Below are 14,864 nucleotides of genomic sequence, written 5' to 3' on the forward strand. Positions count from 1 at the left end.
ATCATGATGATTTAATATGATCGTTAACATATCTCAAAGGACAAGATAGTCACAATGAGTTTCTCTGTTCACAATAGCGGATGTGTAACAGTATCACTTCAATTAGTCTTGATACTTTCTGAGTTTTTAGTTTTTGCCAACCTTTGGTCACTTGTGATTGGACTGACAATGTTTCTTCCTCTTTTTTTTAAAAAAAGATTTTATTTATTTATTCATGAGATACACACACAGAGAGAGGCAGAGACATAGGCAGAGGGGAGAAGCAGGCTCCCTGTGGGAAGCACAATGTGGGACTCAATCCCAGGATCCCGGGATCACAACCTGAGCCAAAGGCAGACGTTCAACCACTGAGCCACCCAGGCATCCCTGTTTCTTCCTCTTAATGTCTCTGACAAAGAGCCTGAATACGTGTGTGCCTGTGTGTGTGTGAGGGCCTGTGTATATGTGTGTTTGGAAGGTATTGTCAGCTATGCCATTTTCTTGTTTGCTTAAGTTGGCCTTATTACAATTATCTTCATTCTGTTTCCATGCAGAAAAACTGTAAAGTTACTTGTCCAATCATAAAGATCATATTCTATAAAACTTGGAACTATAAACCATAAATCTGCTCATCTGAGTATATGTTAACTGAAGTCTTGGCAAATCACAGAAAGAAACCCTTCCCTCTTTCTACCTTGCGTTTTTATACAGTGAGGCAACAGGGTGAGATCTGACGGAAGGGCCAGGTGAGGGCGCCAGAGACTGCCATTCCACACCATTTTAGTGTGCTTAGTAGGCTAATTTGGAGGAAAAATAACTATCCCTGTGAATCAGCCTGTATGATCATTTCTTGGTGGGCCCCAGGCCCATAGCTACTAAGTAGCAGACGCCAAAAAAAGCAGAACCCTGGCCTCCTAATTGTGGAGATTTCAAAAAGAAAACAACAACAACAACAACAAACCCACCACCCAACTTCCACATGCAAACACACCTGGAAGACACAGCTCTCTCATGAAGTCCAGAGTGCAGTGCACTGGGTCAGCATTCTATCAGCACTTTCTGTATCAAAGTTCCTTTGGCAAGTAAATTACTGGATAGTTTAGCTGTTTCACATTTTGAAGTTGTTATTATAATCTTTATATGTATATATTTCTATATTTGCCATTAACATACCAGTAAGAAGGAGATCAGATATTTAAAAGGTCCACAAACATTTCTAAGTGTTGATAACAGATTGCTTAATGTACTTGGCCTGCCTTTCTTCTGCAAATAAAACCTAAGGTTTCTTCACTTGACAGATTACGATGTCTAAGGAGATAAAATATTAATAACCACTTTTGTGGAAACTAGATTTTTTTGTTGTTGTTCAGCAGAGCACAAAGAGCCGTCAAGAAGAGGCCCGACAGAAAGAATGAAGACTGTCATTTCAACCAAGATGTTGCCAGTGAGTCCAAGCAACTAAAAGACCCCTTGAAAGGCCAGGAGTGAGAGGCACTAACTGAAGATGTTTACCTATTTAGAAAGAAGGAAGGAAGGCAGGCAGGAAGGATGGGCTGGAGGGAGGAAGGAAGGGAAGATGCAGCCTCAAAATTTTCAAATAGTTATGAAAGGCTTTACTATGTGCTAAGCACACGACTAGAATGCCGGTGTAAACACGTCTACACTTCCCTTCTATCTGCCACGATTACACTGAGGGTTCTAGGGCTTTCCCGGCCTTCTAGCCCCAAGTGCCGCTGTGGGATTTGTGTTAACAGAGGCTCCCACTAGGTGCCGGCGGTGATTTGGGATGGGAATGGGGCGAGTGCAACTGCGCCCCCCCAGGATTGCCTGTCCACCGCCTCTCCGCCCCCCCCCCCCCGCCCGGGTGACCGAGGAGAAGTCAAGCCCGGGGGGGGGGGGGGGGGGGGGGGGGGGGGCGGGGCAGAGCCTATTGAAGGGACAGGCGGCGCCCTGATCGCGTCCCCACCGCCCAGAAGAGGAAGCACACACCACCGACAGTTGCGACAGGTGCGGAGCCTCCCTTGCCGCTGAGAACATGCTCAGGTTCGAACCCACGTTGGCCGCCTCCCCCGGGCCCCTCTCCTTGCAAGAGAGGGCTGGGGTCCCCCACGCGAGGGCGGGGACTGTCGAGGGCGCCCGGGGCACCTGCGCGCACATCCCGAGCCCCGCCAGGGGATGAGGGGGGGATGGCCGCGGTCACCCGGAGCCCACCAGGGTCCTGCACAAGCGGGGGGCCCGGGACTCCCCCTCCACCCCCGCCGCGCTAGGGACCCGAGAGCCCCGCCCCGCGTCTCACCCCAGGCCTCGGGCAGCGCGAGCAGCACCAGGAACGCGGGGAGAGCTCCTCCCGGGCGGGACCGCGGGGCCTCCTGCGGGCTCCTGCTCCGCGGGGCTCCCGTGCTCCGCGGGGCTCCCGCCCTCTGCGGGGCTCCCATCCTCCGCGGGGCTCCCGCCCTCTGCGGGGCTCCCATCCTCCGCGGGGCTCCCGTCCTCCGCGGGCACCTGCCGGTGCAGGCGCGACCTCAAGGGCAGCACCGGCCGCCCCGCCGAGAGCCCAGAGCGCGCCCTGCGTCCGCGGTCTGGGCAGCGCTGCGCGGGAGGCGGGGGCACGAGCCTGGGCGCCGCTTCCCCTTCGCGCGCGGGCGAGGTCTCGTTCATCCCTCATTTGCATGGTCTCTAACCAATTGCGCCGAGTTTCGCTTCCACGCACCCGCTTAGGGACCCGCGCACAGGAGCCACGCATGGTGATGCCTGGGCTGGGGGCTGCGGTGGGCGTGGAGAGGATGCGCGGCCCGGGGCAGGCGGCGGGTTCTCCAGGCCTGGCTTCCAGACGCCCAGGGCCACCTTCCCTCTGCGACCCAAAGGCCAGGGGCTGCTGTGCTGGAGCCCCAGCTGGGGGCAGCATGCGCAGGGGCCGGGAAACAGAAAACCCCAGTCCCCTATGTTGAATTGAGCTGTGCCAAGCCGTTAGGGGGAAAAAAATGACCCAGTGACTTATTCACATTTGCATTTTTAAAGTAGGCTTGTCTATACCACTGGGAGACTAGATTGGAATAAGGCGCAAGGAGGTGTTGCCATCATCCAGATGAGATTTGGCAGTGGCCTTGACTGCACCATGGTGGACAGTGAACATTTTGGAGGCAGAATGAACAAAACGTCCTCAGGCATTGGATTTGGGTTACCTCCTTTCCTAAAGTTAGTGGTGAGGAAAAGAAAGAAAGCTGTAGAGAGGGCTTCAGGCTTCAAAACAAATGATGGTGCTATTTACTGAAATTAAAAAAAAAAAAACGTGCAGGAAGGACAAATTTGAAGCAGGGGTTAAGAATTCAAGGCTGAGGGAAATGAGGCTGGGCGGTGGGCTGGATAACGGCCCCTGAGGGTGTCCACATCCTGATTCCCTGCAGATCAGCGTCTGTGCTTAGTAAGTGGCAAGAGGGGTTTTGCAGAGGTGATTAAGGGTTTTGAGTTGGGAGACGGTCCTGGATTACCCTGGTGGGTAATCACAGGGGTCCTTGTGGAGGGAGGCACTAGATCAGAGCTGGAGAAGGTAGTAACCGAAGGCAAGACTGGGGAGATGCTGTCATGAGCTAAGGAACGACGGTCACCTCTAGAAGCTGCAAGAGGCCAGGGAGACAGATTCTGTCTCCCCCTGGAGCTTTCAGAATGAACCAACACCTGCCAACACCTTGGTCTTAGCCCCATAAGATACATTATGGATTTCTGACCTCCAGGCTTGTAAAAGAATAAATGAGTCATTTTTGGCTACAAGGTAACTTGTTACAATAAGAACCATATGGGAGAGAGAGGGTGACTTGAACAAGGGGAAGTGTTGAAGGACTTTTTTTTTTTTAATGGAGAAGGAGTTGGGCCCGAGACAGATGGAGTTTTAGTGAGGAGCCAAGGAAGTGTGGCAATGTTCTAAGAAACGATTGGGAATATAATTTGTTGATAACACTGGACTTCCAGAAAAGTCAAACAGTCAGCCTTTTGAAAAGGAAATGGGTGGAAGAGAGTTAAAATCTCAGGAATTGATGTTACTGTCAAGTGGGAACATGTAGAATAAATGATAGGAAGATCAGGGTGGAAACATCAGGCTGTGGTTCATAGGTGGTTCTTGGCTTTTAATATTTTTGTGTATGGAGGACCCCTTTGCTTCTTTGGCCAAGTGCATGGACCCCTTCTCAGAATTAATTTTTTAATGCATAAAATGGAGTACCTAGGCTTACAAAGGAAATGGGTTATACTGAAATTTAGTTCTAGCCACGAACCTTTGAAGGTCTGTGGCCCCGAAGATAAGGACCCCCGATTTAAAAATCAGTTAAAAATAGAGTCAGTTGTGGGTCAAGACTCAAGAGTTGGAACGAGTTGCCTGGAGAGTGGAATGATTGCATAGGTCACAGGCTGCAGAGAGGGGAGGAAGGGAAGGGGTGGGGAGGTAGCATGGCAGATATTTCAGTAAATGTATTAGTCCTTCTCTCCTCCGTGCAGAGTTGTGATTCCTGGTGGGGAAAAGCTGCTCAGGGTGGAAAACTGCTCTCCCTCTTCAGTGTAGCTTCACTAATGGAGACCTACATACACACAATCCAGCAAACTTGTACCACTCAGCGTGTATAGCCTCAGCTCACACAAGCATTCTAGAACACGGCCTTACTTCATTTGTCCCTCGTCCTCGAGCCTCAGCTAGGTGAGAAAGGGAAGTGCCCCAAAGGCCAGATGTGTTTCTTATTTTCTAGAAGTTTGCATATTTAGGCTCTCTCCCATGACTCTATTGCAAGAAATACTTACTTTGATCATATTACATCTCCTTTTGAATGTACCCGATAGCAATCTCTCAGGGATTTGATATCGTCCTTTTAAATCATTCTCCACAGAGCAATGGAAGGGGAAGTCAGAACATGGTAGGCTGATGAAAGGGGAATGGAAGATCCAACTCCCCAGCCTTACATCACAAGCTAGCAGAGCACCTAACTCATTACCACTTCTTTTTGCGCCGATCTCCTGACATTTGCTTTCTCCCATCATGCCATGGAGGTCTAGTTCCCAGCTCACAACAGCCTTCTCTGCTGTCACCCCTCTCACAGTCCCCAGACTCACAGAAGCTAAAGAAGCCATACAGGCCAGAGGCGGGTATTTTGGGTGAAGCAAGAGAAGTGCAGGGAGAGGAGGTAGAGGGAGTTATTACCCTGTGAGGTTTTCATCATCTACTAAGAGAAGGAAGGAGAATGGAGATGAGGTGGAGTGGGATAGACAGCTTAAGGTGAACCAACAGAGGAATAAGAGGAGGACTGGTTGTGAATGAATAGAAGATACTGAGCCACATCCCACTTCTGCGTACGTATCCAAAAGGACCGAAAGCAGGGTCTTGAAGAGCTATTTTGCACGCCATCAGTCGTAGCAGCGTCATGCACAAAAGCCACACAGTGCAAACAACCTACATATCCTTTGACAGATGAATGAACTAAATGTGGTCCATACATGCACGGAAAGATCATTCAGCCCAAAAAAGGAAGGAAGTTCTTCCACAGGTTACAACATGGAGGAACCTTGAGGACACTGTGCTAAGTGAAGTGAACCAGTCACAGAGGGACAAACACTGAATGATTCCACATATAAGAGGTATCTAAAGTAGTCAAGTTCAGAGAAACAGGAGAATGGTGGCTGCGGGGGGCTGGAGGAAGAGGGGAATGCAGAGTTACGGTTTAACGGATACAGCATTTCAGTTTTGTCAGATGAAAAAGTTCTGGAAATCTGTTGGACAACAATGTGAATATACCTAACACTTCTGTACACTTAAAAATGGTTAAGATGGCAAACTTTATGCTCTCTCTATATATTTAAAAGACCCCTCAAGGATGCCAAACAGAATAGTCTAGAAGATGGTGAGAGAAATTTGTGGGATTCAGTGAGCAAGATTTTATTTGCTCAATAGTATAAGTGCTAGAACAAGGAATACTGGCAGCTGGATTTAGAGTGTGGTAGGAGGGGGCTATGGGAAGGCGTTGGCTAGACAAATAGAAGAGCCAATCTAAGATGAGGGAGCTGAGTTTGTGGATTGAGACTTGGCTAACACGGCGAAGTGGTGGGATCCAGAATGCATAAATGTTAATTTGGGAACTCTAAAAACCCTAACTAAATGGAATTAAAATAAAAACCCTAAGACGAGAGCTCATTAACTCTAGGGGAACAACAAACATAGAAGGCAAGTGTTTTTGTTCAAAGATAAAATTTATTTGAGTAACTACTATATACATTTTTAAAGGAATGGCCAAGGAACTATCCAAAGCCTGAATTTGTACACCAAAACCTTAACGATTAAAACCTGACTCCCATAATGGGGAAAAAAAATGTGCAAGTTGTAATTACTGATTATGGAAAGGCAAAGTATATATTGTGATAAAAACCTCAAACCCACGTGGAAACAAAAGTGAAATGTTTAACCGTATGGGAGCATAATGCTATGATGAAAATAAAATTAGGCTTCGCAACAAAAGTATGCCCATCGTAACCACGTGAAATGCTCTCTACTTTGCTTAAATAATTAAAAGCACACTATTACCAGAAGTATATGATAATGGCAAGTATGCTGATTACAAAAGAGGAGTCAAGACAGGACCGCTCTTTTTACTGCCTTCCTTAAAATGGGGACACTTTCGGAGTCACCATAGCCATGGCTTGGTTCCAGGCACATTACAGGGGAGACTTCCCAAAGTCCTTGAAGAGCATGCAGCAGTGAAACTGGGCCCCCAGCTTTATTACCAGGAAACTTTCTTCGTCCTGCTTGGGAATAAGTGCACATGGAAAGTTATAGCTTATCAAGTCGTTTCCCTGGTGTTGAGACCATACATGTAGACTTGCTCATGTCCACATGGTTTCTTCTCCACCTGTGTTCAGCTGGATCCAGACAACGAGGCACACTGAAATAGAGAATTTCGGTTCAGGAGGCAGCATGAAGGGCAGGTGTGCACCTTAGTGTTTAAACAATGACAGCGTCCACGTTCTCTAGGCACCAATGCTAAGTGCTATAACCAATAGAGCATCAAGCCTCCTAGAAGATAGCATTCCCTCCAGAGGCCCCCTTCTTCAGAGAACACGATCTGAAGCAAATAATAAAGTTCATATTGATAAATACGAATAATACTACATGAGGGAGAAATTGAAGCAAGAGTCTCCCTCTTACTCAGTCATGCATTCATTCAACAAATATGGATGTCCTAGCATTACTTCGATCCCCAGTGGTTTGGGTTTAGACATCACTCTGGCCTGGTCTCCCCTGTTCCCCTTTCCTCTTCCATGACTCCCCGGCAGCAGGTGATCTTTTCTTCCTCAACTACCACAGCAGTTTTTCTGTAACTTGTTTGTGGTTCTTATTCTTACACTATCACATGTAAATGTCTATTTCTTGATACTAAAATAAGTTCCAGGAGGGCAGAGGTGGTATCTTTATAGAGTCTGTAGGAGAAAGCAGTCTGAAGGCAGATTTGAGCTTGAATTCAAACCTTCGCCTCTTACTGATTCCGAGACCGTTGGCCAATAGGTTAGCTTCAGTTTTCTCATCTTGGATGCTGTATGCTCACCTCGGGCTGATACCTTTCACTGTGTAGGGAGGGAAAACGGAGATAAGGCAGGAGAGATGCTCAGCACCATGCCTGGGCTTGGCAGACAAGTCCTGGGGACCTTAGGGGGACCCTCCATGTTCTCTGCCAAGCTTCCTGTGCTCCTTGTCATTCCATCTTCAACTCCCACAGTGACTCACTCTTCGGTGCCTTCTCTTTTCTCCTTAAAACCCTACCATCTCCCTTCCCAGTCAGGTGACTGTCTTGCTTTCTAGCCACTGAGAAAACACAATCGCCAGAAGAGAACTTCCACAGGAGCATCTGCACCTGCACCGCCCGCCCTCTCTTCTGTTGGGGAGGCCACACTCCCATCGAAGCTCTGCCTCCGGGCTGGAGCACTCGACCCCCTCCCTTCTCGCTTATCCAGATGTTGCTCCAGCAATTCTTCCTTTTCTCTCCTGTCATCATTTCCCCCTTCCTACTAGATCATTCTCATCAGCATATGGAAATGGTGGCCTGGCTGCGGTTTCTCCATTCTTTAAGAGTGGGTGGTTCCTGGGATCTTCCTTCTTACTCTTGCCATCTGCTCCCTCCATCGGTGCCTCTTTGTAGAAAACCTCCTTGGAAGAGGGGTCTACAGCTGAGACCTCCGATTTATCTCCTTTCATTCTCTCTTAAGCTGACCTCCATCAGGAGTTTGTCTCCTTCCTCTTCACCAAAATGATTCTTGTCAAGTCCACCAACGATTCCTGTGCTGCAAACACAGGGGTCGGTATTCACTACTGCTCTTGATCAGTCAGTAGCATTTGACAGAGTTGGTCACTCCCTCCTCCTCAGACTTCTTTCTTCACATGACGTTTACCACACCATGCTCTCGGGGGTTGCCCCTGTGTCACAGGCTGCTGCTTCGCCCCTTTGCTGGTTCCCTCTCACACTGTGTGATTCCTGATGTGGAGGGACCCAAGGCCGGGCACACAGACCTTTCTTCTGGCCCCTTTCACTCCCTTGCCCATCTTACTTGCTTTCATTATTGCATCCATCCATATGCTGACAAGGCCCAAATCTAGGTCGTGAGCCTGGACCTACTCTCTGAAATACAGACTGGTACACCCAGCTGCCTTCTTGATACCTCTCCATGGAGGCCTATTAGAGGTCTCATTTCTAACATCTCCAAGGGAAACTCCTGGTTTTTCTCCCTAATCCTGCTTTTATCACATTGTCAGTCATCCTAATTAACAGCAATTCCATCCTTCTGGTTGGCAGGCCAAACACACACACACACACACACACACACACACAAACAAAAAACAACCCTACCATCATCACCACCTCCTCCCTTACAAACTGCCAGCAAATCCTCCTGTCACTATCTTAAAAATACAGATGCTGGCCTCTTCTCCCCAGCCTGGTGGTAGCCACTCACAGCTTCTTGCCTAGATAATTGTGATAAAGTCTTCATTGGCTCCCCATCTTCCACCTTCAGCTTCCCACACTCAATTCTTCACAGAACACTTAAGGTGACCATTCTCTCCTCCACCTAAAACCCTCTTTTTGTTTCCATCTCAGAATACACATCAAGCCCATTACAGTGACCTAGCATACTCTATATATCTTCCTCACCCTCCTCCCCTTACCCCCTCTCTGACTTCATCCCCACCTCTCTCTCCCTTGGTCAGTTCAACTAGGCCACGCTGCTCTCCTTGCTGTACCTCCAACACAGCAGGCACACACTACCTTATAGTCTCTGCACCTGCTGTTCTTTCTTCCTGGAATGTTCTTCTACCACCAATAAGGCCGCCTCCTTACTCCATCCTAGTCTTTGCTCAAACGCCATTTTCTTAGTGAGGACTTCCCCTCCAATTACTCTGCTCTAGCTCCTTTTCTGCTTTATTTTTCTCCAAAATACTTTTCATCCTCTTTTTTTATTTTATTCTTAATTATTATGATATGTGTTCAGTATTTGTAGAATGGATGAATGAATAAAAAAACCCTAGGGGCATTAATTAGCAATACGAAGTAGGTAATTAGCGATTTCTGTGCTTGATTACTAAAGACTTGTGCAATAGAACCATACATATTTAGTACTATGATTATTGATAAATATAAATTGAAGACATTTTGACATAGAAATGAATAGAAATATTTCAATTTCATTAGATACCAGTTTGTCTTCTGATTAGCTTCCTGGGTTGTATGGATCCATAGAATATACTTCTCGTGTTTCTAAATGAAGATTTCCTTCATTAGGGCTTTGATTTGTATAATAATTGCTAAATGGAAAAAGAAAAAAGTAAACTCTTTACTCACTGGCATGATTACTATAAACATGTTATAGTTGTTTGTTTTCCATAATTCCCATCACATGAGAAGTACTTTTCATGAATGATTCATTTTGTTGTCCTAAGTATCATAGAAGATAATCACTATAACCCCTATTGTTTGGAAGAGCTCATAAAAATAACTCGCTAAGATGACAAATGTCCATGTCAGAAGTTGATATTAGGTAGCTTTACTCCAGATCCAAGACCCTCAATGACATAAATATGACCCACAGTTCGAAAAAAATCAATCAAAAAGCAGCTTTTATTTTAGGACATGACCACAAATTTATCTTTTTGGGGCACAGTCTTTCAATGTAACTTAAGGGGAAATTCTTATATTTGATGTTAAATTCAGAATCCTTGTGATTTTTTAAGAGGACAATATTACTTTTACTCCTTGAAAGCCCATATGCTTTACTGTGCTTCTAAAACCACTTAGCCAAAATTAGCAAAAGGCAGTAAAATGTGATTACACTATCATGTGGAATTCAGAAATAAGGTATTACAAAATTACTGAAGAAGCAAGATTTCTGCTAAAGGTACATAGAGAGCATGTGGCTCATACCATATTTAAAAGGTCAGCTTATAAACATAAGTGGTGTACATTAAGAATGGTGCCTCTTAAATGTTTGAGTGGCCTTTAGAATTATTTAATTTTGTTACTTAGACAACATTTCTGGGTGACCAATGACTCATCTCATTTACAGAAAGTATTTAAGGCAGCTCAAATGTCTATATCAACTAGAAAGTAAATTGAAGTCCGTTACAAATTAGAAATAAAACAAATGAGGGATGCTTAGGAATACAGTTTAGCATATATGTTTGGTTTATATCAATGAGGGCACTTAAACAGAGTATTTGATATAATCATATTCATAAACTTAATAATCTGCCAGGAACATCATAAATTATTTCAACTTGTAGGCATTCCTAAAGTTTGCCAATTTTCCTACATGTGTAATCCTCTGATAACAAACTTAGGAGCATGAAGGAAAGAGATAGAGGCCACATTTTCTATTTATTTAAATTTCCAATAACTCTTGGCTAAAATTATCTTCTAACTTCCTGTGAGGAAAGCCATGTAAATGACATCTCCATTTTTTTTTTTTTTTTTTTTGTCCTGAAGACCCTCATTTCCCTTGAATTCTGTGAAACTCCTCCTTCCTAATTCTCCTCCTACCTCTGACTGTTCCTTCCTTTACTCCCTTTTAGGTTTTACTGTCCTGCTGAGACCTGTCCTCATCCCTATTCATACCTTTTTTGTTCTTCTTGGTCACAAGGCTTCAAATGGGAGTTAATAAATGTTGCCTACCTGAGTCCAGGCCTTTTTCTGGAGTTTTACCTTGTAGGTGCCCCAAGGTAATAGGGCACAACTGAACTCCTCTTTCTACACAAAACTGCCCATCTTCTCTATTGGTGAACCACTGGATCCAATCCACATGAATCATTCTTTTCGTCCCTTTCTCCCTGTATCTGGCAAGTCCTAAGTCCTGGAAATCCTCTTTCCTTAGTGGCGAGGATAGCTCTCGATCCCCACGCCCCCCCCCCCACTACTACTTTAGTGGAGAACCCGGTCCTGGCCCTCCTGTTGAAAATGCATATCTGAACATATTATTTTACCTTAAGATCCTACAGGATAGACCCCAACTCCTTGTCATGGTACGTGGGGCTTTTGATGCTCTAATTCCTGCCCACCTTTCTAGGATCCCCAGTGACTGTTAAATGAAACCTTAGTTCCATGGGATGAGAAAGCATTAAATGAGAAAAAGAGTTCTGTGGTCCAATTAGTTTGGGGAATTCTGGTATAAAAATAAAATTAAACAAGCTTCCTGCCTAGAGGACCTGAAATATGCTCTTGATTATTGTGAATTTTCATGAGAAAAATACAGCATGTAGTACCTTCCCAATCTTATTTGGTCATAGAACACTCTTTTTCCTGAAGTCTTTCACTAAACAAAGATTATGGGATACATCTTCTGGTCAACATTACAGTCTAAAGTATATCACAATTGTAGACCCTTTTAAGACTCTTGTATGGTAAGAACCACATAAGTGATTTGATATAACTGTGATGGCACCTGTGAACCGGAGGTGCCCAGGTCTGGCAGGCTTAGAACAAATGCCTCAGGTTCACAGGTGCCATGAGTACATAGTATCAACATAGCCCCTTCATGTCTAATGCCCATACCAGGCATTTCACAACTGTGAATGGGAACATATTACAGAAAAGATGTCAATTTCTCACAGACTAATCCATAGACTTAAATGGAATCACAACATATGTTTTTTGGAAATGCCAAATGATCTAAAAATCACATGGTAAGAACAAACAGAAGAGAATAGAAAGGAAAATCCTAAAAAATTATAGCAAAGGTATTCCTGCCCTACCATATAACAGCAGAAAGCCATATTAATTAGACATAAATGAATTTGAGATAGAAGGACAGATCTATACAGCAGGAAAAGAAGTCCAGAAATACAACATATCAAAATATATTAATTATTTGATATATGGTCAAGTTAGAATAAACTTTCTGGGAAGTCATTTGGCAATATTTATTAGGTATCTTAAATGTTCATACTCTTATCCTTAGTAATTCTACATCTATGCTACAGAAATAAGTAGATGTGGAAAAAGATTTATTTGAAGTTGTTTCTAGTATCTTTATTTATTACCAAAATAAATGTGGAAGCAATCTAAAATTTCCAGGATATAGAAATACATAGGACAATATAGTATTAAATAACTAAAAAAGAAAACACAACATAAAGATATAAGAGACAAAAGCCAAACTAAAAAAATTAAAGCAGGGGATTATAATGTCAAAATTTTAGTCAAAAAGAGAAAGAGAAAGAATAAAAGATCAGATAGGAATATACCAAAGTATTTGCAGTTGTTATCACTGGGACTTTTTAAATTTTAATTTCCTAGATTTTAAAATTATAAACCATCTGAATGAACTTCATTCAAATAAAACAAGTGATATTTTTTAAGTTCTCACAGAGAGGGCTTTCTTCTATATGGCACAAGGTCCCTTACTCCAGTTACCATACTACAATATTCGTGTCATATAACTTGTGCTTCTGAGTTTAGTTTCAGGCAAGAAGCCGAAACCTTTTGTGCCTTTTGGCCAATCATGCACTGAACTTACCGTTCTCTGTGTTTTAATATTGTGCATAAGGTGACACCAATCAAGAATATAAGAAGTACTGAACCTGCAGAAAGACCTAGAAAACAAAACAAGTATCAAATGCCAGAAAATTGTGACCTATATTGCTTTGAAGGGATTGTGGGACTATTCCTAGTGGTGGGGAAATTGTTATGTGACTTTATACTTATCCTTTGTCAGTCATATAAATGTTAAATTCCTAAATAATCATACTTGGACTTAAGTTTTTTCTGATCCAGCCCAGTTCACATTTAATCTAAGGCACCAAGCATTTGACCACAGGGCTCTAGTCAAGTGTCTGTTGAGCTTTTCTGTCCCTTTCAGTTTTATTAATAATATTCTTGTTACTGGGGTGATATGATACTAGGAGCTCAAGACACAAGGATCCCATGATGTAGCATAACAACATTTACCTCTCAGTTGTAAAATCTGTTTTGCTGCTGCAGAATAAGTCACCCTGTTTGATAGTACCAAATCATGCAAAAGATCAAAAGTTAATATAAACTAAACTGTCAATTTAAAAACTGGGCTTTTAAAATCATTTAGTCAACTCTATTCAAAACTGTCAGTTTGTAATAGGCAGTACATATGAAAAGACCATTAAAACCCCAAAAAGGAGAATTTCCTAGGAGCTAAAGTGAAAAACAAGAATAATAGCAGGATATAGAATGTCAAATGTCATATTTTTTTAAAAATAAAACATCATTAGAAATTTAATTCAAATATTTAAGAAAACTTACCACTAAGAAGAGGAGCAAGTGAGGCTAAGGAGAATACAAAATCATGAAAATATTAGTCTAGGTGTATGCTCCAGTGCACCCCCAAAGCCCCAAGATAACACACAGCTCCTTTCTCTCGAAATATGCTCAAAGAGCATATGGACCCTGGATTGTATGCATTCTTCCTTCATTTTTTATGTAACAATTCACTGGACACTTAAATATCACTTTAAGTTGGGATAGTTCACGAATGAAAAAAGCCAACATACTCAATTTGATAATCAGAGATTTCTTGGGTTAGAATGCAAATATGAACTGCTCTAAAAGTTTGTGCTTCATACTCTTTGGAGGTCCTTGTCACATTGGTAAGTACTTACAAATCAAGATGCATCAAGGGAAACCTCAGTAATGACTCCTTTCAAAATGTTAGGTTGTTGTTTTGCACCTTATAAGTTAATACTTCTTTCCTTACTTTCCCCATCCTCAGAAAGGTTTGTTTTTTTTCTAGAATAGACCACTAACTTCAAATTTGCCCAATACTGTAGCACTGGTCATAGACCCATATTGATTTAAAACCTACAGGTCCCTGACATCGAGGGCCACCTTTCACTCTCTTCTCTCCAGTGAGACAAGTAAGAGCCACATGTGTGGAAGCCTTCTGCAGTTACCTGGTGATTTGCAGACAGCCAGGGGCGGGTTCCATCCATGATCATCCTGGCACTGGCTCTGGGGACTGCCTTCCAGGGTATACCCCTCTTCACACTCCAAAGTGACAACTGCACCATATTGATACATTTTCCCAGGCTCCAGCCCCTTCTGGATTCCATTAATATACTCTGGGGAGCTACAGTTTACCTCTGAAATGAAAGAAAGCTAATTGAAGCTGGGTCATATTTTAGCCTTTTCTCAAGAAAGGAGAGTGCCCTGAATGGAAAGGGTTACAAACCCAACTACATTCATTCTCAGTAAGGAAAGCCTCACTGTGGTAACACAAAAGGCTATATCCTAGGCAGAGTTATTTCTGTGTCAACCATCAATCTCAATTACCTTTAGATAGTTTAAGCCAGATTATTTTTCTTCTTTGTGCTTTAGTTTCTAAACTAATAGTGTTGGATAATTTTA

At 43.5% G+C, this 14,864-nt stretch overlaps 2 protein-coding genes across 5 annotated transcripts in view; both read right to left on the bottom strand.

The window, feature by feature from the left end:
* The window catches only part of LOC144316409 (complement receptor type 1-like), a 65,287-nt gene extending 62,735 nt beyond the window's left edge, over positions 1-2,552 (bottom strand). The window contains exon 1 of one of the 2 annotated variants that reach the window (XR_013382366.1): positions 2,276-2,552. Coding sequence is in view for 1 of the 2 variants with exons in the window: in XM_077902265.1 (XP_077758391.1) it covers positions 2,276-2,450 (175 nt within the window). In the remaining variant the exon portion in view is untranslated. The remainder of the gene's footprint in view (positions 1-2,275) is intronic. The other variant, XM_077902265.1, reaches the window with a different exon arrangement.
* A 3,633-nt stretch (positions 2,553-6,185) lies between these two features.
* Positions 6,186-14,864, bottom strand: part of CR2 (complement C3d receptor 2) — a 32,523-nt gene continuing 23,844 nt past the window's right edge. For all 3 annotated transcript variants that reach the window (XM_077902264.1, XM_077902263.1, XM_077902262.1), the window contains 5 exons: positions 14,411-14,599; positions 13,764-13,787; positions 13,006-13,081; positions 9,694-9,802; positions 6,186-6,893 (listed from right to left, as the gene is read on the bottom strand). In XM_077902264.1, the coding sequence (XP_077758390.1) occupies positions 9,709-9,802; positions 13,006-13,081; positions 13,764-13,787; positions 14,411-14,599 (383 nt within the window). In that variant the 3' untranslated portion in view covers positions 6,186-6,893; positions 9,694-9,708. The remainder of the gene's footprint in view (positions 6,894-9,693; positions 9,803-13,005; positions 13,082-13,763; positions 13,788-14,410; positions 14,600-14,864) is intronic.

The sequence above is a fragment of the Canis aureus genome, chromosome 6, assembly GCF_053574225.1.
Source record: "Canis aureus isolate CA01 chromosome 6, VMU_Caureus_v.1.0, whole genome shotgun sequence".
NCBI classification, from domain to species: domain Eukaryota; kingdom Metazoa; phylum Chordata; class Mammalia; order Carnivora; family Canidae; genus Canis; species Canis aureus.